We start from the raw sequence: 21,079 nt of genomic DNA, 5'->3' as shown, positions 1-21,079 counted from the left end.
CTGAGAGAGTTCAGCACCACCAAACCAGCTTTACAACAAATGCTAAAGGAACTTCTCTAGGCAAGAAACACAAGAGAAGGAAAACACCTACAATAACAAACACAAAATATCTAAGAAAATGGGAATAGGAACATACATATCAATAAATACCTTAAATGTAAATGGATTAAATGCTCCCACCAAAAGACACACACTGGCTGAATGGATACAAAAGCAAGATCCATATATATGCTGTCTACAAGAGACCCACTTCAGACCTAGAGACACATACAGACTGAAAGTGAGGGGATGGAAAAAGATATTCCATGCAAATGGAAATCAAAAGAAAGCTGGAATAGCAATTCTCATATCAGACAAAATAGACTTTAAAATAAAGACTATTACAAGAGACAAAGAAGGACACTATATAATGATCAAGGGATCGATCCAAGAGGAAGGTGTAACAATTGTAAATATTTATGCACCCAACATAGGAGCACCTCAATACATAAGGCAAATACTAACAGCCATAAAAGGGGAAATAGACAGTAACACAATCATAGTAGGGGACTTTAACACCCCACTTTCACCAATGGACAGATCATCCAAAATGAAAATAAATAAGGAAACACAAGCTTTAAATGATACATTAAACAAGATGGACTCAATTGATATTTATAGGACATTCCACCCAAAAACAACAGAATACACATTTTTCTCAAGTGCTCATGGAACATTCTCCAGGATAGATCATATCTTGGGTCACAAATCAAGCCTTGGTAAATTTAAGAAAATTGAAATCGTATCAAGTATCTTTTCCGACCACAACGGTATGAGACTAGATATCAATTACAGGAAAAGATCTGTAAAAAATACAAACACATGGAGGCTACACAATACACTACTTAATAACGAAGTGATCACTGAAGAAATCAAAGGGGAAATCAAAAAATATCTAGAAACAAATGACAATGGAGACACGACGACCCAAAACCTATGGGGTGCAGCAAAAGCAGTGCTAAGAGGGAAGTTTATAGCAATACAAGCCTACCTCAAGAAACAGGAAACATCTCGAATAAACAACCTAACCTTGCACCTAAAGCAATTAGAGAAAGAAGAGCAAAAAAACCCCAAAGCTAGCAGAAGGAAAGAAATCATAAAGATCAGATCAGAAATAAATGAAAAAGAAATGAAGGAAACAATAGCAAAAATCAATGAAACTAAAAGCTGGTTCTTTGAGAAGATAAACAAAATTAATAAACCATTAGCCAGACTCATCAAGAGAAAAAGGGAGAAGATTCAAATCAGTAGAATTAGAAATGAAAAAGGAGAAGTAACCACTGACACTGCAGAAATACAAACGATCATGAGAGATTACTACAAGCAACTCTATGCCAATAAAATGGACAACCTGGAAGAAATGGACAGATTCTTAGAAATGCACAACCTGCCGAGACTGAACCAGGAAGAAATAGAAAATATGAACAGACCAATCACAAGCACTGAAATTGAAACTGTGATTAAAAATCTTCCAACAAACAAAAGCCCAGGACCAGATGGCTTCACAGGCGAATTCTATCAAACATTTAGAGAAGAGCTAACACCTATCCTTGTCAAACTCTTCCAAAATATTGCAGAGGGAGGAACACTCCCCAACTCATTCTACGAGGCCACCATCACCCTGATACCAAAACCACACAAAGATGTCACAAAGAAAGAAAACTACAGGCCAATATCACTGATGAACATAGATGCAAAAATCCTCAACAAAATACTAGCAAACAGAATCCAACAGCACATTACAAGGATCATACACCATGATCAAGTGGGGTTTATTCCAGGAATGCAAGGATTCTTCAATATTCGCAAATCAATCAACGTGATACATCATATTAACAAATTGAAGGAGAAAAACCATATGATCATCTCAATAGATGCAGAGAAAGCTTTCGACAAAATTCAACACCCATTTATGATAAAAGCCCTGCAGAAAGTAGGCATAGAGGGAACTTTCCCCAACATAATAAAGGCCATATATGACAAACCCACAGCCAACATTGTCCTCAGTGGTGAAAAACTGAAACCATTTCCACTAAGATCAGGAACAAGACAAGGTTGCCCACTCTCACCACTATTATTCAACATAGTTTTGGAAGTGTTAGCCACAGCAATCAGAGAAGAAAAAGAAATAAAAGGAATCCAAATCGGAAAAGAAGAAGTAAAGCTGTTACTGTTTGCAGATGACATGATACTATACATAGAGAATCCTAAAACTGCCACCAGAAAACTCCTAGAGCTAATCAATGAATTTGGTAAAGTAGCAGGATACAAAATTAATGCACAGAAATCTCTTGCATTCCTGTATACTAATGATGAAAAATCTGAAAGTGAAATTAAGAAAACACTCCCGTTTACCACTGCAACAAAAAGAATAAAATATCTAGGAATAAACCTACCTAAGGAGACAAAAGACCTGTATGCAGAAAATTATAGGACACTGATGAAAGAAATTAAAGATGATACGAATAGATGGAGAGATATACCATGTTCTTGGATTGGAAGAATCAACATTGTGAAAATGACTCTACTACCCAAAGCAATCTACAGATTCAATGCAATCCCTATCAAACTACCACTGGCATTTTTCACAGAAGTAGAACAAAAAATTTCACAATTTGTATGGAGACACAAAAGACCCCGAATAGCCAAAGCAATCTTGAGAACGAAAAATGGAGCTGGAGGAATCAGGCTCCCTGACTTCAGACTATATTACAAAGCTACAGTAATCAAGACGGTTCGGTACTGGCACAAAAACAGAAATATAGATCAATGGAACGGGATAGAAAGCCCAGAGATAAACCCACGCACATATGGTCACCTTATCTTTGATAAAGGAGGCAAGCATATACAGTGGAGAAAAGACAGCCTATTCAATAAGTGGTGCTGGGAAAATTGGACAGGTACATGTAAAAGTATGAAATTAGAATACTCCCTGACACCATACACAAAAATAAACTCAAAATGGATTAAAGACCTAAGTGTAAAGCCAGACACTATCAAACCCTTAGAGGAAAACATAGGCAGAACACTCTATGACATAAATCACAGCAAGATCCTTTTTGACCCAGCTCCTAGAGAAATGGAAATAAAAACAAAAATAAACAAATGGGACCTAATGAAACTTAAAAGCTTTTGCACAGCAAAGGAAACCATAAACAAGACCAAAAGACAACGCTCAGAATGGGAGAAAATATTTGCAAATGAAGCAACTGACAAAGGATTAATCTCCAAGATTTACAAGCAGCTCATGCAGCTCAATAACAAAAAAACAAACAACCCAATCCAAAAATGGGCAGAAGACCTAAATAGACATTTCTCCAAAGAAGATATACAGATGGCCAACAGACACATGAAAGAATGCTCAACATCATTAATCATTAGAGAAATGCAAATCAAAACTACAATGAGATATCATCTCACACCAGTCAGAATGGCCATCATCAAAAAATCTACAAACAATAAATGCTGGAGAGGGTGTGGAGAAAAGGGAACACTCTTGCACTGTTGGTGGGAATGTAAATTGATACAGCCACTATGGAGAACAGTATGGAGGTTCCTTAAAAAACTACAAATAGAACTACCATACGACCCAGCAATCCCACTACTGGGCATATACCCTGAGAAAACCATAATTCAAAAAGAGTCATGTACCAAAATGTTCATTGCAGCTCTATTTACAATAGCCAGGACATGGAAGCAACCTAAGTGTCCATCATCGGATGAATGGATAAAGAAGATGTGGCACATATATACAATGGAATATTACTCAGCCATAAAAAGAAATGAAATGGAGGTATTTGTAATGAGGTGGATGGAGTTAGAGTCTGTCATACAGAGCGAAGTAAGTCAGAAAGAGAAAAACAAATACAGTATGCTAACACATATATATGGAATCTAAGGAAAAAAAAAAAAAAAAAGGTCATGAAGAACCTAGTGGCAAGATGGGAATAAAGACACAGACCTACTAAAGAATGGACTTGAGGATATGGGGAGGGGGAGGGGGAGGGGTGAGATGTGACAGGGTGAGAGAGTGTCATGGACATATATACACTACCAAATGTAAAATAGATAGCTAGTGGGAAGCAGCCGCATAGCACAGGGAGATCAGCTCAGTGCTTTGTGACCGCCTGGGGGGGTGGGATGGGGAGGGTGGGAGGGAGGGAGATGCAGGAGGGAGGAGATATGGGAACGTGTGTATATGTGTAGCTGACTCACTTTGTTATAAAGCAGAAACCAACACACCATTGTGAAGCAATTATACTTCAATAAAGATGTTTAAAAAAAAAAAATTGTGACTTTAAATGTCACTTAACAACACAGATGGATCAAAGTGCAGCAGGAATCAGCTATTCTTAGTCCTAATTAGGAAATACAAGGAAAATAGGAGCCTGTACAAGGAAAATAGGAGCCACCAGCTTGTTTGAGAGAAAAGATTGGGAGCAGGGATGAGGGGTACAGAAATAAGGGGAGAAATAAGGAAACAATAAGAAGAGAAAGAAAATGAGAATTAAAAGGCAAGATTCTGGGAGCAAGGTGAGGGGAGGGTGGAGAGGAGGAGATCAGGGAAGAGGGGGAGGGAGGGAGCGACCATTAATCATCCCGAGTACCACCCAAGGGTACCCCCCGGACAGAACGCTTTATTACACAAAAGGAAAGGGAGTGGTGACTGGAACACCCTCCTTGTCACCAAATCCCTCTTCTTCAAATCTGTAGTTTGGGGGGGCTAGGTAGTAAAAAGATTCTAATACAATGGAGACTTAGAAAGCAAGAGGACTAAAAGGGAATTGAGGCGGAAATACCAAATGAGAAAAACGTTAAGAACACAGATTTAATTTCAGTAATTTTCCTAATCCTCTCTACCTAGTTTTATTTTTAACAGTTAATTGCCAAGTCTAAACTAGCTTATAAACAGTATGCAAGCAATATTTTCATTATGTTGCATGATTGTGAGGTACATAGTGGCAAAAAATTTAAACACAGAGTTATGCATTACAGAGCATCACTATCCATTTAGTACTATCAGAAGCCAGTGATGAATAACTAAAATTGAATTTTATTCCTAATTTAAATAAATAATTTAGAACACTATTCAAATGAGGTTGTCTAGGACTTTGGTGGTGACCAAGGAAAGAAAGTTCAAGCCGATGAACTCTGGATTCCTGCAACCTTCCCCCCATTTCTCTAACCTCAACAGCTCTGATTTAATCAGTTTTTATGTATTGGGGTAACACCCAAAAACCATATTCTGGTTAAAAAAAACTGGAGGGTTTTGCTGACTATATTTTTAAAAATTAGTTTTTCTACTAACAAGACCACCTTGACCCAAAGCAACCTACCTCCATTTGAATAAGTTTTAGAATTATTTTCTACTCTATTTTTCTAGTACATCTATCTATATATTTATTTCAAGTGTTCAGCAATTGGACTAAATCCCAGAATGTGGTAGATAGTAAGGTCAAAGATAAACAACTTGTCCTTTAAGAGACTCAAATACTAGTAAGGGCAACTAAATATGAAAATAATAAAGGTAAGAATAAAGTGCTGACAGTATGTAGTGGCTAAGAGTAAAATCCGCTGTGGAAAATGGGAGGGGTAGAATGGACATCTCAAAAAATTTCACATTTGAATTAGAGACAAAAAAGAAAGTATGACTTCATGAAAGGCAGACAGAACACAGTGGCTAAGGGCATAGACTGTAGAATCCCACTGTTTGTGTTTGAATCTTGGCTCCACTGGAATTACTGGCTGTATAACCTTGGTCAAATTGCTTGACCTCTCTGTGCCTCAGTTTCCTCATCTTTAAAATGGGGAAAATAATATAAGCTATCACATAGGGTTGTTGTAAAGATTTAATGGGTTGTTGAATGTAAAGTGCTTTAAACAGTGCCTGGTACATAGTAGACATGAGATACACAAATCAAGTGTTATCACTAGCAATGGAGGAAGAAAGAGAACAACATAAGTATCATCATAAAATTTCATAAAGTGGAAAAATGTTTAAATAGTCTACTTTAATAAAATTCTCCTTAAATGTTTACTCACTCGCATACTGGACCTCCGTAATTTTTTACGGACATCTCTTCTAATATCATTCACAGCAACAGATTCTAATTGTTGATAACGTTGAATTTCCTGGTTTATGGTTCCTTCACTTGCACCTAGTTTTCTGGATAAAAAAAAAGTATGGCAGTTAGTGTAAAGAGGTAACAAAGTAAGAGTGATTTTTACTTGCTCCTTTTTAAATTCTCTATCAGAATATCAAAGATTATGTGTAGACAGGCCAAAATCCTGCATAAAGTTAATACTCATATCTGGCAAACTGTAAAAAAAAAAAAAAAACTTTCTCTAATGTTTTAGGAAATGGTTCTTATCCATTTCTACATCAAGAGCCTCTGTGATAATCTCAGGAAAGCTATGGAACCACTTAGCAGAATAGTATCTGTATGTAATATTCTACATATAATTTAAGCCTCAGGTAAGATTTTAGGGGAGGAAGTATATTTTGCTACAAGTCAGTTTTCCCCTGATAACAAAACTCAAACTGTAATGTAAGTCAACAGGAAAACGTGAATCACTGTATCATAACTGATTTTACAGACAAGTTTTTAGCGAATACCTTTTACTGTACAATGTATAAATTTCTGTAAAATCCTCAAATGCAAAAAAACACAGATACACGAGTACAAAGATTAGAAAAGATGAAGTATGTTTTCCACCTTTGGGGAAAACAAAAATTTCAGTTTGGCAAGCAGAATATTTAGTCTTACAGAGCAAGTATTACCTAGTCAGTACTGTTTAGCAGGCTACAGATAAAGAAAAAAATGGCTACCACCTACTCCCCCCTCTTGACTCGCCCTACCCTCACCTCAGTTCTAGTGAACTGCCACTACAGGCAAGCAAAAAAGCATGAAGTTTGAATTCAGACAAACACAGGTTCAAATTCCAATTCTTTAATCTCTCCGAGCCAGTTTTCTCATCTATAAAGTTTGGATAATGCCATCTAATCTCACAGAAATGTTGTGAGGATTAAACTGAGATAACATGTCAGAATCACAGTAGGTACTTAATAAATTCTAAATTTTCTTCCTCTCTCAAAAATTTGCATTCCAAAAATACTGTTAGCAGAAAACTCATGTTTACATACATATGTGAAGATACATGTATATACACGTAGAGATGCATATATGTGACATAAAGTCAGTCATAAACTTCTCAGAAATGGGGAGTTGTGATGAGCACTAGACTAACATTTCTAACTTTATCAATAATGAATGTATGATCTCAGACAAATCACCAAAGTTTTCTGGACCTTGGTGATCTCATTTATAAACTAAAGGGGTTGTACTGGCCCCAATCCAGTTTCCTTCACATTTAAAATCTATTCTATTATTAGGGAATACTATACTAAATTAAAAATCATTATACGTACTTAAGGTCATCTATTACTTTGGCCTGTTCATTCAGTTCTCTGATATCCACTATACGCTTCATAATTTTTCTTCCTCTAAGTTCTCCTGGCTGGCTACAAGATGCTCCTTGTCTTCGATAATCTACAGCTTCCTGAAAAATCAAAAGCATGTCTGTCAGTAACACCCTCAGGTCACAAAGCAAATCTACCCTATCACAGAAATAACACCTTAAATCAAAAGAAGCATGCAAGAATCAAAGCCATCTATATTAAGTAAGATGATTGGAATTCTCCAGTGATTCAAACCCCTTAATTTTCATAAGGAATCCATTTAGTTGCTACCTACGTTTCCCCATGAGTGAGCTCTGCATGCTTTCAGATGGGACTGGCTAGACTTAGGGGAGGCCCACATCTCTGGGTTACACAGATACTCTGCAGGAACAGAATAGCGCTGATGTGGAGGCCTCAGGCCTAGGAGGTGATTTACAAGTCGTTGCCCAAACGTGAGCTTGTGGCCATCTCCACTTACTGAACTTCCCTCTGAACTCTAAATGGTAAACAGTAATGTTAATTTTTAAAAAATTTCTTTCCAGGAACAAAACTATTTCATGATACAGTAGTTCAAAGATGTTTCAAAAAAATTTTTACGTTGATAATAGAATGAAAGCAGAAACTTTCTTTTTAACTAATAAATAATAAGTTTAATAACTAATCAATCTGATACTATAGAATATGTACAGTATAAAAGGAAATACACATTTTTAAAATGTAGACTTTATTTTGTGTGGGTGCACTTTGACTTTCATTTTTGAACATCATTATTGAGATAATTCACATGCCATAAAATTCACCCATTTAAAATGTATAATGGTTTATAGTGGTTTTTAGTATAGTCACGAAGTTGTGCAGCCATCATCAGAATCTATTTAGAACATTTTCACCGCCTCCCAAACAAAACCTCATAACATTAGCAGTCTCTTCCCATCCCCTCTCCCAACCCCCTAAACTCTCCCAGTCCTAGGCAACCACTGATCTACTTTCTGTCTCTACAGATCTGCTTGCACTTTGCTTTTACTGTTAACATGTTACCTGTAGGTTAAGGCACAAGTTGGTTGACAACCGTTATGAAACAAGGAATTCAATTAAAAGACAATATTATGGAATTAAAAAAACCAATATTATATAAATGTAGACAGAGAACCACCACTCCCTTCCTTCCTCCACAATTAGCAACTACAATAAATAACACTGACCTAATAATATCCCTTTCTCAGGGTAAAAGCCAGTCCTGAAAAAGTCTAACTGTGAGTTTACTTACAGTATGGATAGTGGGAGACATAGTGTCAACTTCATCCTCATCTGACAGGTCAGCTATGTTCACTGAATTTAGATCGGCGATGTCATCTATGTCCTCCTCTCCTGTCAGCGTTGTAAGGGTATTGCCCAGAGCGTTAAGTCTTTTGCCAATGTTAGGATCCATGTGGACATCAATCCCACACATTTTCCACAATACATTGAGTGTCCAGGTTCCAGCACTACTACTTTCTGTTTAAATAAAGAAGTGACATTTTTGGTAAGTCTTGAGTATAGAAATTTAAATAATTCTACATTCAGGGAATAAAGTGGATGATGGCCCTGTGTAATAACTAATGTCTCTCACAGCTAAATCTGTCAGAAACATGGGACTATGGGATTGATTTCCCTATTGTATAGTGTGCACCTATTGTTTCTCTGTTTTCAGCACTCTTCTTTCCCCATGTGACCTATGAATTCCCTCCTCCCCTAGCCCCCTAGCTGATCTACCTTCCCAGGACTATAGTAGGAGAACTGGCACAGCCCTCCCTCATTAGCCAGAATTAATTAGATGATTAGTCTGAATAAGGGTCAAAGTTAGAAAACTAAGAATCCTTCCCTGGACTTGAGAAAAGACTGCTCCCTCTCTAGTGATTGAGGGGTGGGGAATGAGGCTCATGAGCTGCTGGCAGCCATGTTTCCTGCCATGTTTCAGGAGGTCAGCAGTAAGAAAAAATGAAGCAGCCGGAGAGAAGCAAAGACAAGAGCTGGAAAGAGCCCTGGTGGCAGCTGGGATCTTGTTTCCAGTAGTTCCTGAGGGCCCCTGAATTGACCTGGTTCCTTCTCTTCACTGAGATAGCCATTCCTAAGTTTAATTGTGATCTGCAAATATTCTTTTAACAAGTTCCCCCTTTTAGTTAAGCCAGTTTGAGGACGTTGTTGTCGCTTATAAACAAGACTCCTGACAAAGACTTTTATGTGACCTTCCTCCCAATATGTATGCTTACCTCAGTTATCACCTTTTCCTTCTAACATTACTGCTGGAAATTTCCTAACCTTTTCAGATCTCTGTCAGTGGGGACTGCAGGCCTTGCTATTTTCTGAGACAGTTTACTTAGGATGAGCACTGAGACTAGGTTTCGGAGGATAAGAGGGAACAGTAAGGAGAGAAGGAAATCTACGCGTCTTAATCAGCTTCTACCCCTCTCAACATTTTAAGTGCTCTTAAATAAATATCTCCATTTATCTTACCCTAATTTTATACCAGTAAAAATAATAAAAATTTACACTACGCTGTCATCTTAGTTAAGACAGATGATTACTTCTATGGTTATCTCCTAACCAGTTTCCTAGACTTTTCTCCTCTCTAATCCTTGAAAGTGTCCCTTTGATTCTGTCACATCTGTTTTCTTGCTCAAAAAAACTCAATGGCTTTCTCATTGTCCACCAAATCAAGTCCAAATTCCTTCATTTGGGATGTAAGATTTTTCTCATCTTATTTTCACATAACTCTATTCCAGCCAATCTGGACAACTCTAACTAGACACTGTGTTTGACATCATGACAGGTGTTGTTCTCTCTGCCTGAATTTTCTCTATTCATATTTTCCAGTTTTTGCTTAAGAAACAATTTTATCCATCTTTCAAGTCCTTGTTTAAATGCTTTTTCTTCCATAAAGCTTTCTCTCATTCCAGTATCCTTTGAAATTTAGAAATTTTATCTCCCTCCTGTAAATTTCAATAGCAATTGGAATTTTATATATTTTTTGAACTTATCACTTATTGCAGTTATAGTTATGCTGCAGAGCTGTAACTACATTATTAGAATTTAAACTTATATGTCATAGAACGTATATCTTATTCACCTTTGTCTTTCCCAAAACATTTTGTAGTGTATCTTGTACACTGATGGTGTCTAATTAATTGTTAGATATATAAAAATATGCTAATATTATTGCAAAATAGTTTTTAAAAATTAGGGAATACCAGAATGAGTTTAGTTAAAAGAGCCTCTAATATAAAGGCAGGAAAAATGGATAAAAAAAGCAGAATTCTACCAGATATATATAGCAAAAGTAATACCAAAGGTGAACTTACCAGCAGCTGCTTGTCCTGTAGTCCTGGAACATACTTCATAGGTACCATCTGGAACTACACCTGCACAAAAATCACCCCCAAAATAAGTTTCAATAAAATTATGCTTGTGATTAAATATTACACTGCAATTTTTCTTCCAAAAATGATTCCTAAATATAAACAGGATTACTAGCCTCTCTAGGTTTCAGTTTCTTTTTTTTTTTAATTTAATTTATTAATTTATTTATTTTATACAGCAGGTTCTTGTTAGTTATCTATCTGATACATCTTAGTGTATTAGGTTTCAGTTTCTAATCTGGAGAATGAAAGGGCAACCTTAGATGACTTACATCTATTTCATATCTCACAATATTTTATTCTTATCGATTTTAAGAACTAAACTGCATACACCTGAAACTAATATACTGTAAATCAACCATACCTCAATAAAGAAAGATTTGACTCCAGTTTTATCTTTACATTCTGCATGTGATTTCCTTATCTGAGTGACAATACCTGGCCAACTCTGAAACTCTAGTTTCCAGATGCTGGGACAATTTGTATCATCATGAGTGAATGGCACTTTGAGAATGCAAATAATTTTAAAATGATTTTTTGATAACTAAGAACTGCCACATTAGGTCACAGACATGATTCATCATCCTTGTCTTTTACTTTGACAAGGATCATTTTACGAGGGAAAAAAAAAAAAAAAAGATTGCCTGCCATGATGTCAATCTCATAACATCAGCCTCCTAGGGTCATGGACCTATCCCCAGAACATATCTAACTTTAACTTTGAAACAGTTACTACTTCTTAGCTTTAATCAGATAATTTCAGCTTTTTTGAGAGGTTAATTAAATCAACAAAAGACATACCATCCTTGAAACAACTTTTAAACAAAGTAGAGCCTAAAGATAGAATTAAGACCCTTTCTCAGTAATCCTTAATGGAAACCAAATTTCAATCTAAACCTGACAGTATATATACCGTAAATAAAATGTCCTTTTGCAATTCATTCCATACTCTAAACTGGCATTCAAATGTTACTCAAATGTGAGTTGTAGAAATACTACAATTTAGGGACTTCCCTGGTGGTCCAGTGGTTAAGACTCCACGCTCCCAATGCAGGGGACCTGGGTTCGATCCCTGGTGAGGGAACTAGATCCCTCATGCCACAACTAAGGATCCTGCATGCTGCAACTAAGACCCGGCACAGCCAAATAAATAAATTAATTAAAAAAAAAACAGAAATGCTACAATTTATTTTGGGAGAAAGTCTATAAATGACAATTTCTATTATGTATTTTTTAAGATGGTGCCAATAACTTTAAAATCTAAATTATATTTTTGAACCATATGGTACTTGTGCCTCACATACAAATTATAAAAAAGAATTAGATCTTGTTTGGGGGTAAAAGATTGCCTAATTCACCTTTAATGTCATAGTTATAAATCAGAGCAAAAAAAACCTAGACTACCCTTTCAAATCTTAAGACTGCTAGAATGAAAAGAAAAGCCTCTGAAATTGGAGTAATATAACTAAGGCCAAGTGAAAGTAAGAAACAGTAAATTTAAAAAGGGTAGAAAACATCGGGGACTTCCAGTCCCAAGAAGTGCTAGAGAATTTCTGAATATTAAGCTAAAAAAAGAGATTATATAAATTCATAGAATACAGAGGCATAATGAATTAATAAGGAACATTAAAATTCTTAGGAGTAGATCTGAATCCTGAAAGTGAGAAGTAGGACACCAACTGGGCTCTTTCCCATTGTACTTGTCATCTCTGAGTTGGACCAACCAGAATCCAGGATGGCAGTATTCCTGCTGTGACAACCAAATGCTGCTACCCAGGTGTTAGCAGAAAGCCTGGAATTTTTCAAACTTCTAATGGTTTAGTTTTTCTAAATACATGTTAAAGAAAAGCATCTAATCTTTACTATTTAAGTGGTCGATGGAACCCTTCCTATAGATTGTCCTTTCTAATTTTTATTGCACTTCCCCCCAAAATATTATCACCTAGAGAGGAAATTACACCGGGCTTTTTTTTTTTTTGGCCACGCCGCTTGGCTTGCAGAATCTTAGTTACCCAACCAGGGATCAAACCTGGGCCCCTCCAGTGAAAGCGCCAAGTCCTAACCACTGGACCACCAGGGAATTACCGACACAGGGCCATCTTTTTTCTAGGGCATGATTTTTTTAACATCTTTATTGGAGTATAATTGCTTTACAATGTTGTGTTAGTTTCTGCTGTATAACAAAGTGAATCAGCTCTATGTATACATATATCCCCATATCCCCTCCCTCTTGCGTCTCCCTCCCGCCCTCCCTATCCCACCCCTCTAGGTGGTCACAAAGCACCGAGCTGATCTCCCTGTGCTATGTGGCTGCTTCCCACTAGCTATCTATTTTACGTTTGGTAGTGTATATACGTCCATGCCACTCTCTCACTTCGTCCCAGCTTACCCTTCCCCCTCCCCGTGTCCTCAAGTCCATTCTCTACATCTGTGGCTTTATTCCTGTCCTGCCCTAGGTTCTTCAGAACCCTTTTTTTTTTTTTTTTAGATTCTATATATGTGTTAGCATATGGTATTTGTTTTTCTCTTTCTGACTTACTTAACTCTGTATGACAGACTCTAGGTCCATCCACCTCACTATAAATACCTCAATTTCATTTCTTTTTATGGCTAATATTCCACTGTATATATATGCCACATCTTCTTTATCCATTCATCTGTCAGTGGACACTTAGGTTGCTTCCATGTCCTGGCTATTGTAAATAGAGCTGCAATGAACATTTTGGTACATGACTCTTTTGGAATTACGGTTTTCTCAGGGTACATGCCCAGTAGTGGGATTGCTGGGTCTTATGGTAGTTCTATTTTTAGTTTTTTAAGGAACCTCCATACTGTTCTCCATAGTGGCTGTATGAATTTACATTCCCACCAACAGTGAAAGAGGGTTCCCTTTTCTCCACACCACCCTCTCCAGCATTTACTGTTTGTAGATTTTTTGATGCTGGCCATTCTGACTGGTGTGAGGTGATACCTCATTGTAGTTTTGATTTGCATTTCTCAAATGATTAGTGATGTTGAGCATCCTTTCATGTGTTTGTTGGCAATCTGTATATCTTCTTCGGAGAAATGTCTATTTAGGTCTTCTGCCCATTTTTGGATTGGGTTGTTTGTTTTTCTGATATTGAGCTGCATGAGCTGCTTGTAAATTTTGGAGATTAATCCTTTGTCAGTTGATTCGTTTGCAAATATTACCTCCCATTCTAAGGGTTGTCTTTTTGTCTTGTTTATGCTTTCCTTTGCTGTGCAAAAGCTTTTAAGTTTCATTAGGTCCCATTTGTTTATTTTCATTTTTATTTCCATTTCTCTAGGAGGTGGGTCAAAAAGGATCTTGCTGTGATTTATGTCATAGAGTGTTCTGCCTGTGTTTTCCTCTAAGAGTTTTATAGTGTCTGGCCTTACATTTAGGTCTTTAATCCATTTTGAGTTTATTTTTGTGTATGGTGTTAGGGAGTGTCCTAACTTCATTCTTTTACATGTAGCTGTCCAGTTTTCTCAGCACCACTTATTGAAGAGGCTGTCTTTTCTCCACTGTATATTCTTGCCTCCTTTATCAAAAATAAGGTGACCATATGTGCGTGGGTTTATCTCTGGGCTTTCTATCCTGTTCCATTGATCTATATTTCTGTTTCTGTAGGGCATGATTTTTAAATGATCTGTGAAAAAATACTAAGGCATAATCCTACTTTTCCTTATTTCTCTGCCCTAAACTCAACTCTTTTTTAAAAAAAATTGTCAGTTATATCCAAGTATACTTACTACTAATAAAAACTACAAAATAGTAAACTAATTAGTGAATCTGTAATTTGGAATTCTTTTATGTCAGCAAAACAACGACTCTACTCATTTGCCACTCTCCCAAAACACCAAACAATAAGCACGTTACAAAAACAAGTCATTTGATACCCTCCAAAACCCCAAATAAATTATGATTATCACAATTATCAGCATGTTAGTGTTCTACTTTGCTGGTATAATAGCCACTGAGGTGCTGAGTTATTGTTTATATTTTTTAATATGTGTTTTTGACTTTGAGTCAGAGGCATATTTCTTATGCATTTTCCCTTTGTTTAAACTGTTAAGGAAATGGTATCCTTCCTTGCTTCCAAATATATTCAATCCAGTATGACTATAATGATGACAAAATGTCATCTTAATAAAAATCAATAGGTTTAAATTTATTTTAAGTAAAAAAACACACAAACAAAAGACAGTTCTGGTTGGGCTTCCCTGGTGGTGCAGTGGTTGAGAATCTGCCTGCCAATGCAGGGAACATGGGTTCGAGCCCTGGTCTGGGAAGATCCCACATGCCGCGGAGCAACTGGGCCCGTGAGCCACAATTGCTGAGCCTGCGCGTCTGGAGCCTGTGCTCCGCAACAAGAGAGGCCGCGATAGTGAGAGGCCCGCGCACCGCGATGAAGAGTGGCCCCCGCTCGCAAAAGCCGTCGCACAGAAACGAAGACCCAACACAGCCATAAATAAATAAATAAATAAAATAAATTAAAAAAAGGAAAAAACAGTTATGGTGACTTTTTAAAACATATATAACAACCATGTAAAATGATTACTTGTAAAAATTTCTGATGAAGGCTAATTTTGGTCTTTTGGGTATTAGGCATGAGTATTTTGATATCAAGTCTTCTTAATAACCTGAAGTACTTCAAAGAAATCCTAGTATTTTACCTATGAATTATCTAAATGCAAAGCATTCAAAACCAAAAAATTTCACCTAAAATTTTAGCCAATATTAAATGCTAAAACTTCAATTTTTGATATAAAAACCCTGGAAAGTTCTCCCAATACTCAAAGAAAACCCAGAACTGGAAAGAAGATTTTCTTCCAGTGAAGAGAGGAAAAAATTGCTAAATAATGGCATACCACCTTCTGAAAAGTAATTAATTTTGTTTTACAGATTAGCTGAGGAATTTTAGTCCACAACCTTTAATTCCTCAAATATAATTTTTCTTCATAAATTAAGATTAATGATAAAACATTGTAAAGCAACTATACTCCAATAAAAATTAATTAAAAATAGATTAATGATGCTTTATCAACTCTGCTGTAATATTTAAAATATTAAAATAAAAATAAATCCCTGTACCTTCAAAATAGCATATAAAGACAGCTTTAGTTATTCACAACCAGAGGAATAACTAAAGCTGTGTTTAATGGAGCATAATAGAATCAGAGGAATTCACACAAATTATACTCTGTATACTACATATGTGGACATGTGGACTTATTTATGGCTGGAGTCCCTGCTTCCGGTTTTCCTGTATTATGTTATAGGATGAACTGGATCTTACACATTTATCACTTTGTTTCAAGATCCCCACAGAACAAAGACACTTTACCTGGTCATTCACGAATCAATTACAGGAAAAATCAGGGAGTGAGCAAACCTTCAAATGTTATACCATCAAAAAGAATGCCTAGTTGGTTTACTTTCCCAAACAACTGAAAGCTGCAGTTTTTCACAAATATGTTCTGATATCTTTAATTAGAAATAGCCTTTATTTCACAAAGTCCAATAACATTCCTATATATGAACATCCTTTAGTTTTACTTACGAAGACACTGGGGTTACTTTTTAATTTTTAAAAATTCAAAACCTCATACAGAAAATAAAAGACACTCACAGGCGTTCATCACTAGGTCCCCACGAATTTCTGGTTTCCAGTCATCCCATGATGTCTCAAAGCCATCAGCAAAACGGATACAAAAGTTTTTGAAATGCCCTTTACTAACTAGAGATTCTGAAGAACAAGCAGTGATGAGAGTACTTTCAATGGTCAGTACTAAAGCAGAACCAGTGTCAAGGTCTCCAGTGTGATTAGACTGCAAAATATATTAAAGAAATGAGACAAAAGGTGACAACTTTTAAAATTTGGAAACCTCACCGGATCCATAAGATCAAACATCTAGAAAGGGTCAACCCTAGAGAGCTTCATTAAAAAGCAGTTTAGAAAGATGCCTACTTTTAAAATTAAATTGCTCATGTGAAATGCATTGCCATGTGCATTTTTTTAAACTAAACTTGCAAAAGGCTAATTATCTGTTCTTTCTATCTCAAGCCTTTTAGTTTGTGTGGAACATTTTCATTTTGACAACCATCCCTGGTGTGTACGGCCTTCCTAAGCTCTGTCCATCATGTCATTAAAATATTATCATTTTTCAACTCCTGAAGCACAAACATACCACGTTGCCAATCCTCAACTCAGAGTTTTTCTTAACACTGTTTTGCCAAACAAAATACTTAAAGATAAATTCATTCAACAACTGGTTACAGGTTAAGGTAAATTATAACAGTAAAATGTAGACCTCTGTATTTGTTATAATTGTAACTTCTTAGCCTAACAGGGGGTTCATAGCCTTTTCCCTCACACACATGTGCATGCAAATATGTATTCCTGAGAACTGGTCCTAAATCACAAAGAGTAAATTTTTGCTTTATCCAGTACACATAACTTGGAAGTTTTGTTACCATTAAATATTATAGTTTAAAAGAATTTTGAAATTCCCTACCCTGTTTTAGATAAAGTTATTAAACATTATTATATAGCATCCTTAAATATCCTTTGTTTCTATTTTATTATCAAGTGTATGCCAAAGATGTCTTGGCTAAATACAAAACAAATAAAAAATTTTGAAAACTAAGCTGCTTCTTTTCCAAGGTTAAAATTAAGATTTATTAGATGGGTGTCAATCTTATTACTATTATGAGGCATATCAGAATGCTTCAGAGAAAAGTCTCATGAAATTGATATTTAATACACTGTGGATGAATAACGGTTGAAGGAGTTCAATCTTACTTGCTATCTACTAAACTCGTTATAAACTGTTATCCTGAAAAGCTTATTGTTATACTCTATACACATAAAAATGGCTTCTAGAAATGTCTGGCTCTTAATCTTGGACTGTGATTCGATTTTTTATACCTGTGCAGTATTTGTGATAGGCAGGCAAATTCCCAGATCATTCACAGTCAGCTGGAGGAAGAGAGTCCCAAACGCCTGGGCTGACGTTTGCTGGATACCAGGCAACATATCTACCACTTCCTTTGTAGCCATATGAATATCTTTATGTAAAGCCATTCGTTGTTCATTCCAATTGTCATAGGCAGCCTTATAATTCAGCCAAAACAGCACAGCTTTTGATAATTAAGACAGGGCAGAAGGAAAATTAAAATAAAAACTGTAAAGCTATATGGCAAGTAAACCTCTAGAGCTGCAAAATCCTGTTGATTAATAAAAATTATTCCCAGAAAATTGTAGCATTAGAATTTGAAAGGATCTAAGAGGATACAGTCAACTTGAGAAATGAAAAAAGCAGAAAGCAGGCGACTGCAAAGTGGCAAAAGAAGAAAATCCAGGTCCATTCATTCATTCAATGAATTAGTTGTGAAATGCCTACTATATATGCTAGGCATTGGCATGGAATAACAAATGAAAACAGACATGGTCCCTGACCTTATACAGCTTTCTGTTACAACAGTTAAAAATTCTTGAGGAGAGGTACGTAATACTGGGAGTATACATTAATAAAGTGTGATTTAGAGAGAGAAGTCGAAGACATTTGAGTTTGTAACAAGAATGAAGCTTAAGGTAAACCATCATTTAATGCAGTATATACAAGGAGGAGTCTAAAGAGAGATAAGGATGAAGGGGCCAGAGAAGTAGAAGGAAAAGCAGGTGTTATGTCATGGACACAAAGAGTAGAAAGTACTTTAAGAAGTTGCTGAAAGTTGATCAAAAGTTGGTAAGATGAGAAATGAAAAAAAAAAAAAAATGTGCACCAGATTTAGCAAAATAAAATGGTAAGGGCAGTTTTCTAACAAACTGATCTTATCACCAGCCAATGCCCACCACCGATTTAAATCTTTTATGGCTTCATAAATGGTTCTTCATTACTTCTAAAATACAATTCCTATTTGCCCAAGACACATTAATTAGATCCTATCTATCGTTCAGCCTTATTTCCCATTATTTTCTTTTAAAAAAGTTGCTGCTATATTTTCTTAGACCTCTGTGCTCATATATATTCATTCATGTTCTTTCTCACTTGGCAAATATTTATTTAGTTCTTAACTACATGCCTGGGACTGTTCTAGGCCTTCAGATACAGAGGTAAATAGGACAAGCTTTCATTTCCTGTCTCCTTGGTGAACTCCTAACTCCAAGCTGAATCTGAAAATTTAGTTTCTCCTCTGAGAAGCACAGAGAAAGTGAGAGACACCCTCAGATATAAGGGGGAAAAAAAGAAGTGTGTGTGTGTATATATATGTATGTATGTGTGTATATATATATATATATATCTCCACTCTGTAGTCTACTTTGTTCTCTTTTCCCACTGAACTGAGAGCTCCTTGAGGGCAGAGATCCTGTTTTCCATATTTGTATTCCACTTCTAGACAGTAAACAATAAATGTTTATAGAATAAATGAATAAAGACAGTGCTAAGACAATTGGGTGCAATAGTTATCCAAACCAAAAAATTTAAAATTCTGAATCAGACATTCCTATAGATCCATGTAAAAAGCAAATAACTTTAAAAAGTAAAGTAACTTCAAAAACTGATGGTAATAAGCAAGAAACTTTTTTTGGATGCTCACATTTCAAATTTAAGAGACATTTAGCTGTCAAGCATTTAAACTGGTAAACTACAGATGATTTTTTCTAGCATTACCAAAACATTTCTAAATCTAACAAGACAGTATTGATAAGACTTCATCTTACCTCTATCAAAGGCCACAGGCTGTGCATAAACAATTGGTCTATTCAGGGTAATAAGCACAGCTTCCCTATCTGAAGAACCACTGATTTCTTCTCGCAGGGCATTTCTTAACCCAATTCTAGTTTTAAAATAGGCAACCTGATGAAAATCAGAACCAGCTTCCTCATAAACCTAAAATAAAATTAAAAGCTCAATAAAATCAAATAATGGAAAATATTTTAATTTAAAAAATTAGAAGTTTTAACACCATTAATGGTATTTTTCACTAAAAGAACTACAGTACATTTTTCTCTATTTCATTTGTCAATGATAAATTCCTGATACTCTGTACCATAAACATTTGAAATTAATATACGATATGAATCAGTATATAAGAAATAAATAGGAAGTCATAATAAAATTCATACAAAAGCTAGGATTAGGGCCATATCCTCAATGGCAATGTATTAAATGTTTCAAGATAATTAGATCCTCTCTCCTCTCAAACTGTGTTTCTATTTGAAAAAATTACTGTTTTTCTAGAGATGACATGAAATTTTTGTTCATTTATTCCCCCACATAATCTTTAATACAGCCACTCAGATTTGAAATGTGACTGGTATTCTTTTAATCTTCAAACTAAAGAAGGAAAAAGGTTAAATCTACATAATAATTTTTAGCAAAAAAATAGTAAAATTCCCTGATGGGCTGTGAAAGTTAATTTTTATAAAACAGAATCTGACTTACTGTCGTATATATACCAACATATATATATATACACATTTTTTTTTAACTTTACATGTTTAATATTATAGCATGCAAAATTTGCCATTATCAAACAGGACAGCTAAGAAACTTAGTAACGTTTTAAAGACTGACCAATGTTAGTACAAAGTGTTGAAATAAAAAATAATGTTTAACAAAATCAAGAGAAATTATAAATGAATATTTATGAAGATACTAGATTCAAGTTTCATGTGATTGCATTTGCACTGAACAATATACCGCCAATATACTCAATGAAATACCAAGGTAAAATTACAAGGGCCTTCTTAAATGATTTTTTATTAGAATTTACAATCAAATTTTAGGAACTTAAACTCAATACTTTTTAAAGTACAGTAATACTTAAAGTAGTTTAAATTGATGTGCAAAGTTTAAAAGCCACAGTTTTAATATCAACATATTCAGCACTCACCTGATGTTTAACAATTTGTCCTAATGCCAGATTTAAATCCACTTGGCATTTACCAAACAGTTTCAGATAGCTGCTACTTCCTGGTGAAGCTTTGGTTTGAAGTCGGTTCGAAAGTTCCAGTTCAATCAATCCAGTTTCAAATCTCACAGCTCTCATTGAGGGAGTTGTGGCCGTTACTTGAATACCCTAGCAGATTATATGTTTGGAGGAAAAAAAGAATCTTAAATCAACAATGTACACCCACACAAATGAAATCTTTCAATATATGATAGATAAAAC

General features: G+C 35.6%; 1 protein-coding gene across 7 annotated transcripts in view; it reads right to left on the bottom strand.

The window, feature by feature from the left end:
• BLTP1 (bridge-like lipid transfer protein family member 1) overlaps window positions 1-21,079 on the bottom strand; it is a 211,242-nt gene that overhangs the window by 39,114 nt on the left and 151,049 nt on the right. For 6 of the 7 annotated variants that reach the window (XM_068543385.1, XM_068543389.1, XM_068543388.1 and 3 more), the window contains 8 exons: window positions 20,801-20,986; window positions 19,626-19,794; window positions 17,829-18,040; window positions 16,530-16,728; window positions 10,837-10,896; window positions 8,766-8,992; window positions 7,469-7,599; window positions 6,082-6,205 (listed from right to left, as the gene is read on the bottom strand). In XM_068543385.1, coding sequence (XP_068399486.1) covers window positions 6,082-6,205; window positions 7,469-7,599; window positions 8,766-8,992; window positions 10,837-10,896; window positions 16,530-16,728; window positions 17,829-18,040; window positions 19,626-19,794; window positions 20,801-20,986 — 1,308 coding nt within the window. Of the gene's footprint in view, window positions 1-6,081; window positions 6,206-7,468; window positions 7,600-7,793; window positions 7,995-8,765; window positions 8,993-10,836; window positions 10,897-16,529; window positions 16,729-17,828; window positions 18,041-19,625; window positions 19,795-20,800; window positions 20,987-21,079 lie in introns of all 7 variants that reach the window. The other variant, XM_068543392.1, reaches the window with a different exon arrangement.

This window comes from Eschrichtius robustus, chromosome 4, assembly GCF_028021215.1.
Source record: "Eschrichtius robustus isolate mEscRob2 chromosome 4, mEscRob2.pri, whole genome shotgun sequence".
Lineage (NCBI taxonomy): Eukaryota > Metazoa > Chordata > Mammalia > Artiodactyla > Eschrichtiidae > Eschrichtius > Eschrichtius robustus.
The sequence above is the reverse complement of the archived record's forward strand: the minus strand, read 5'-3'. Positions and strand labels throughout refer to the sequence as shown.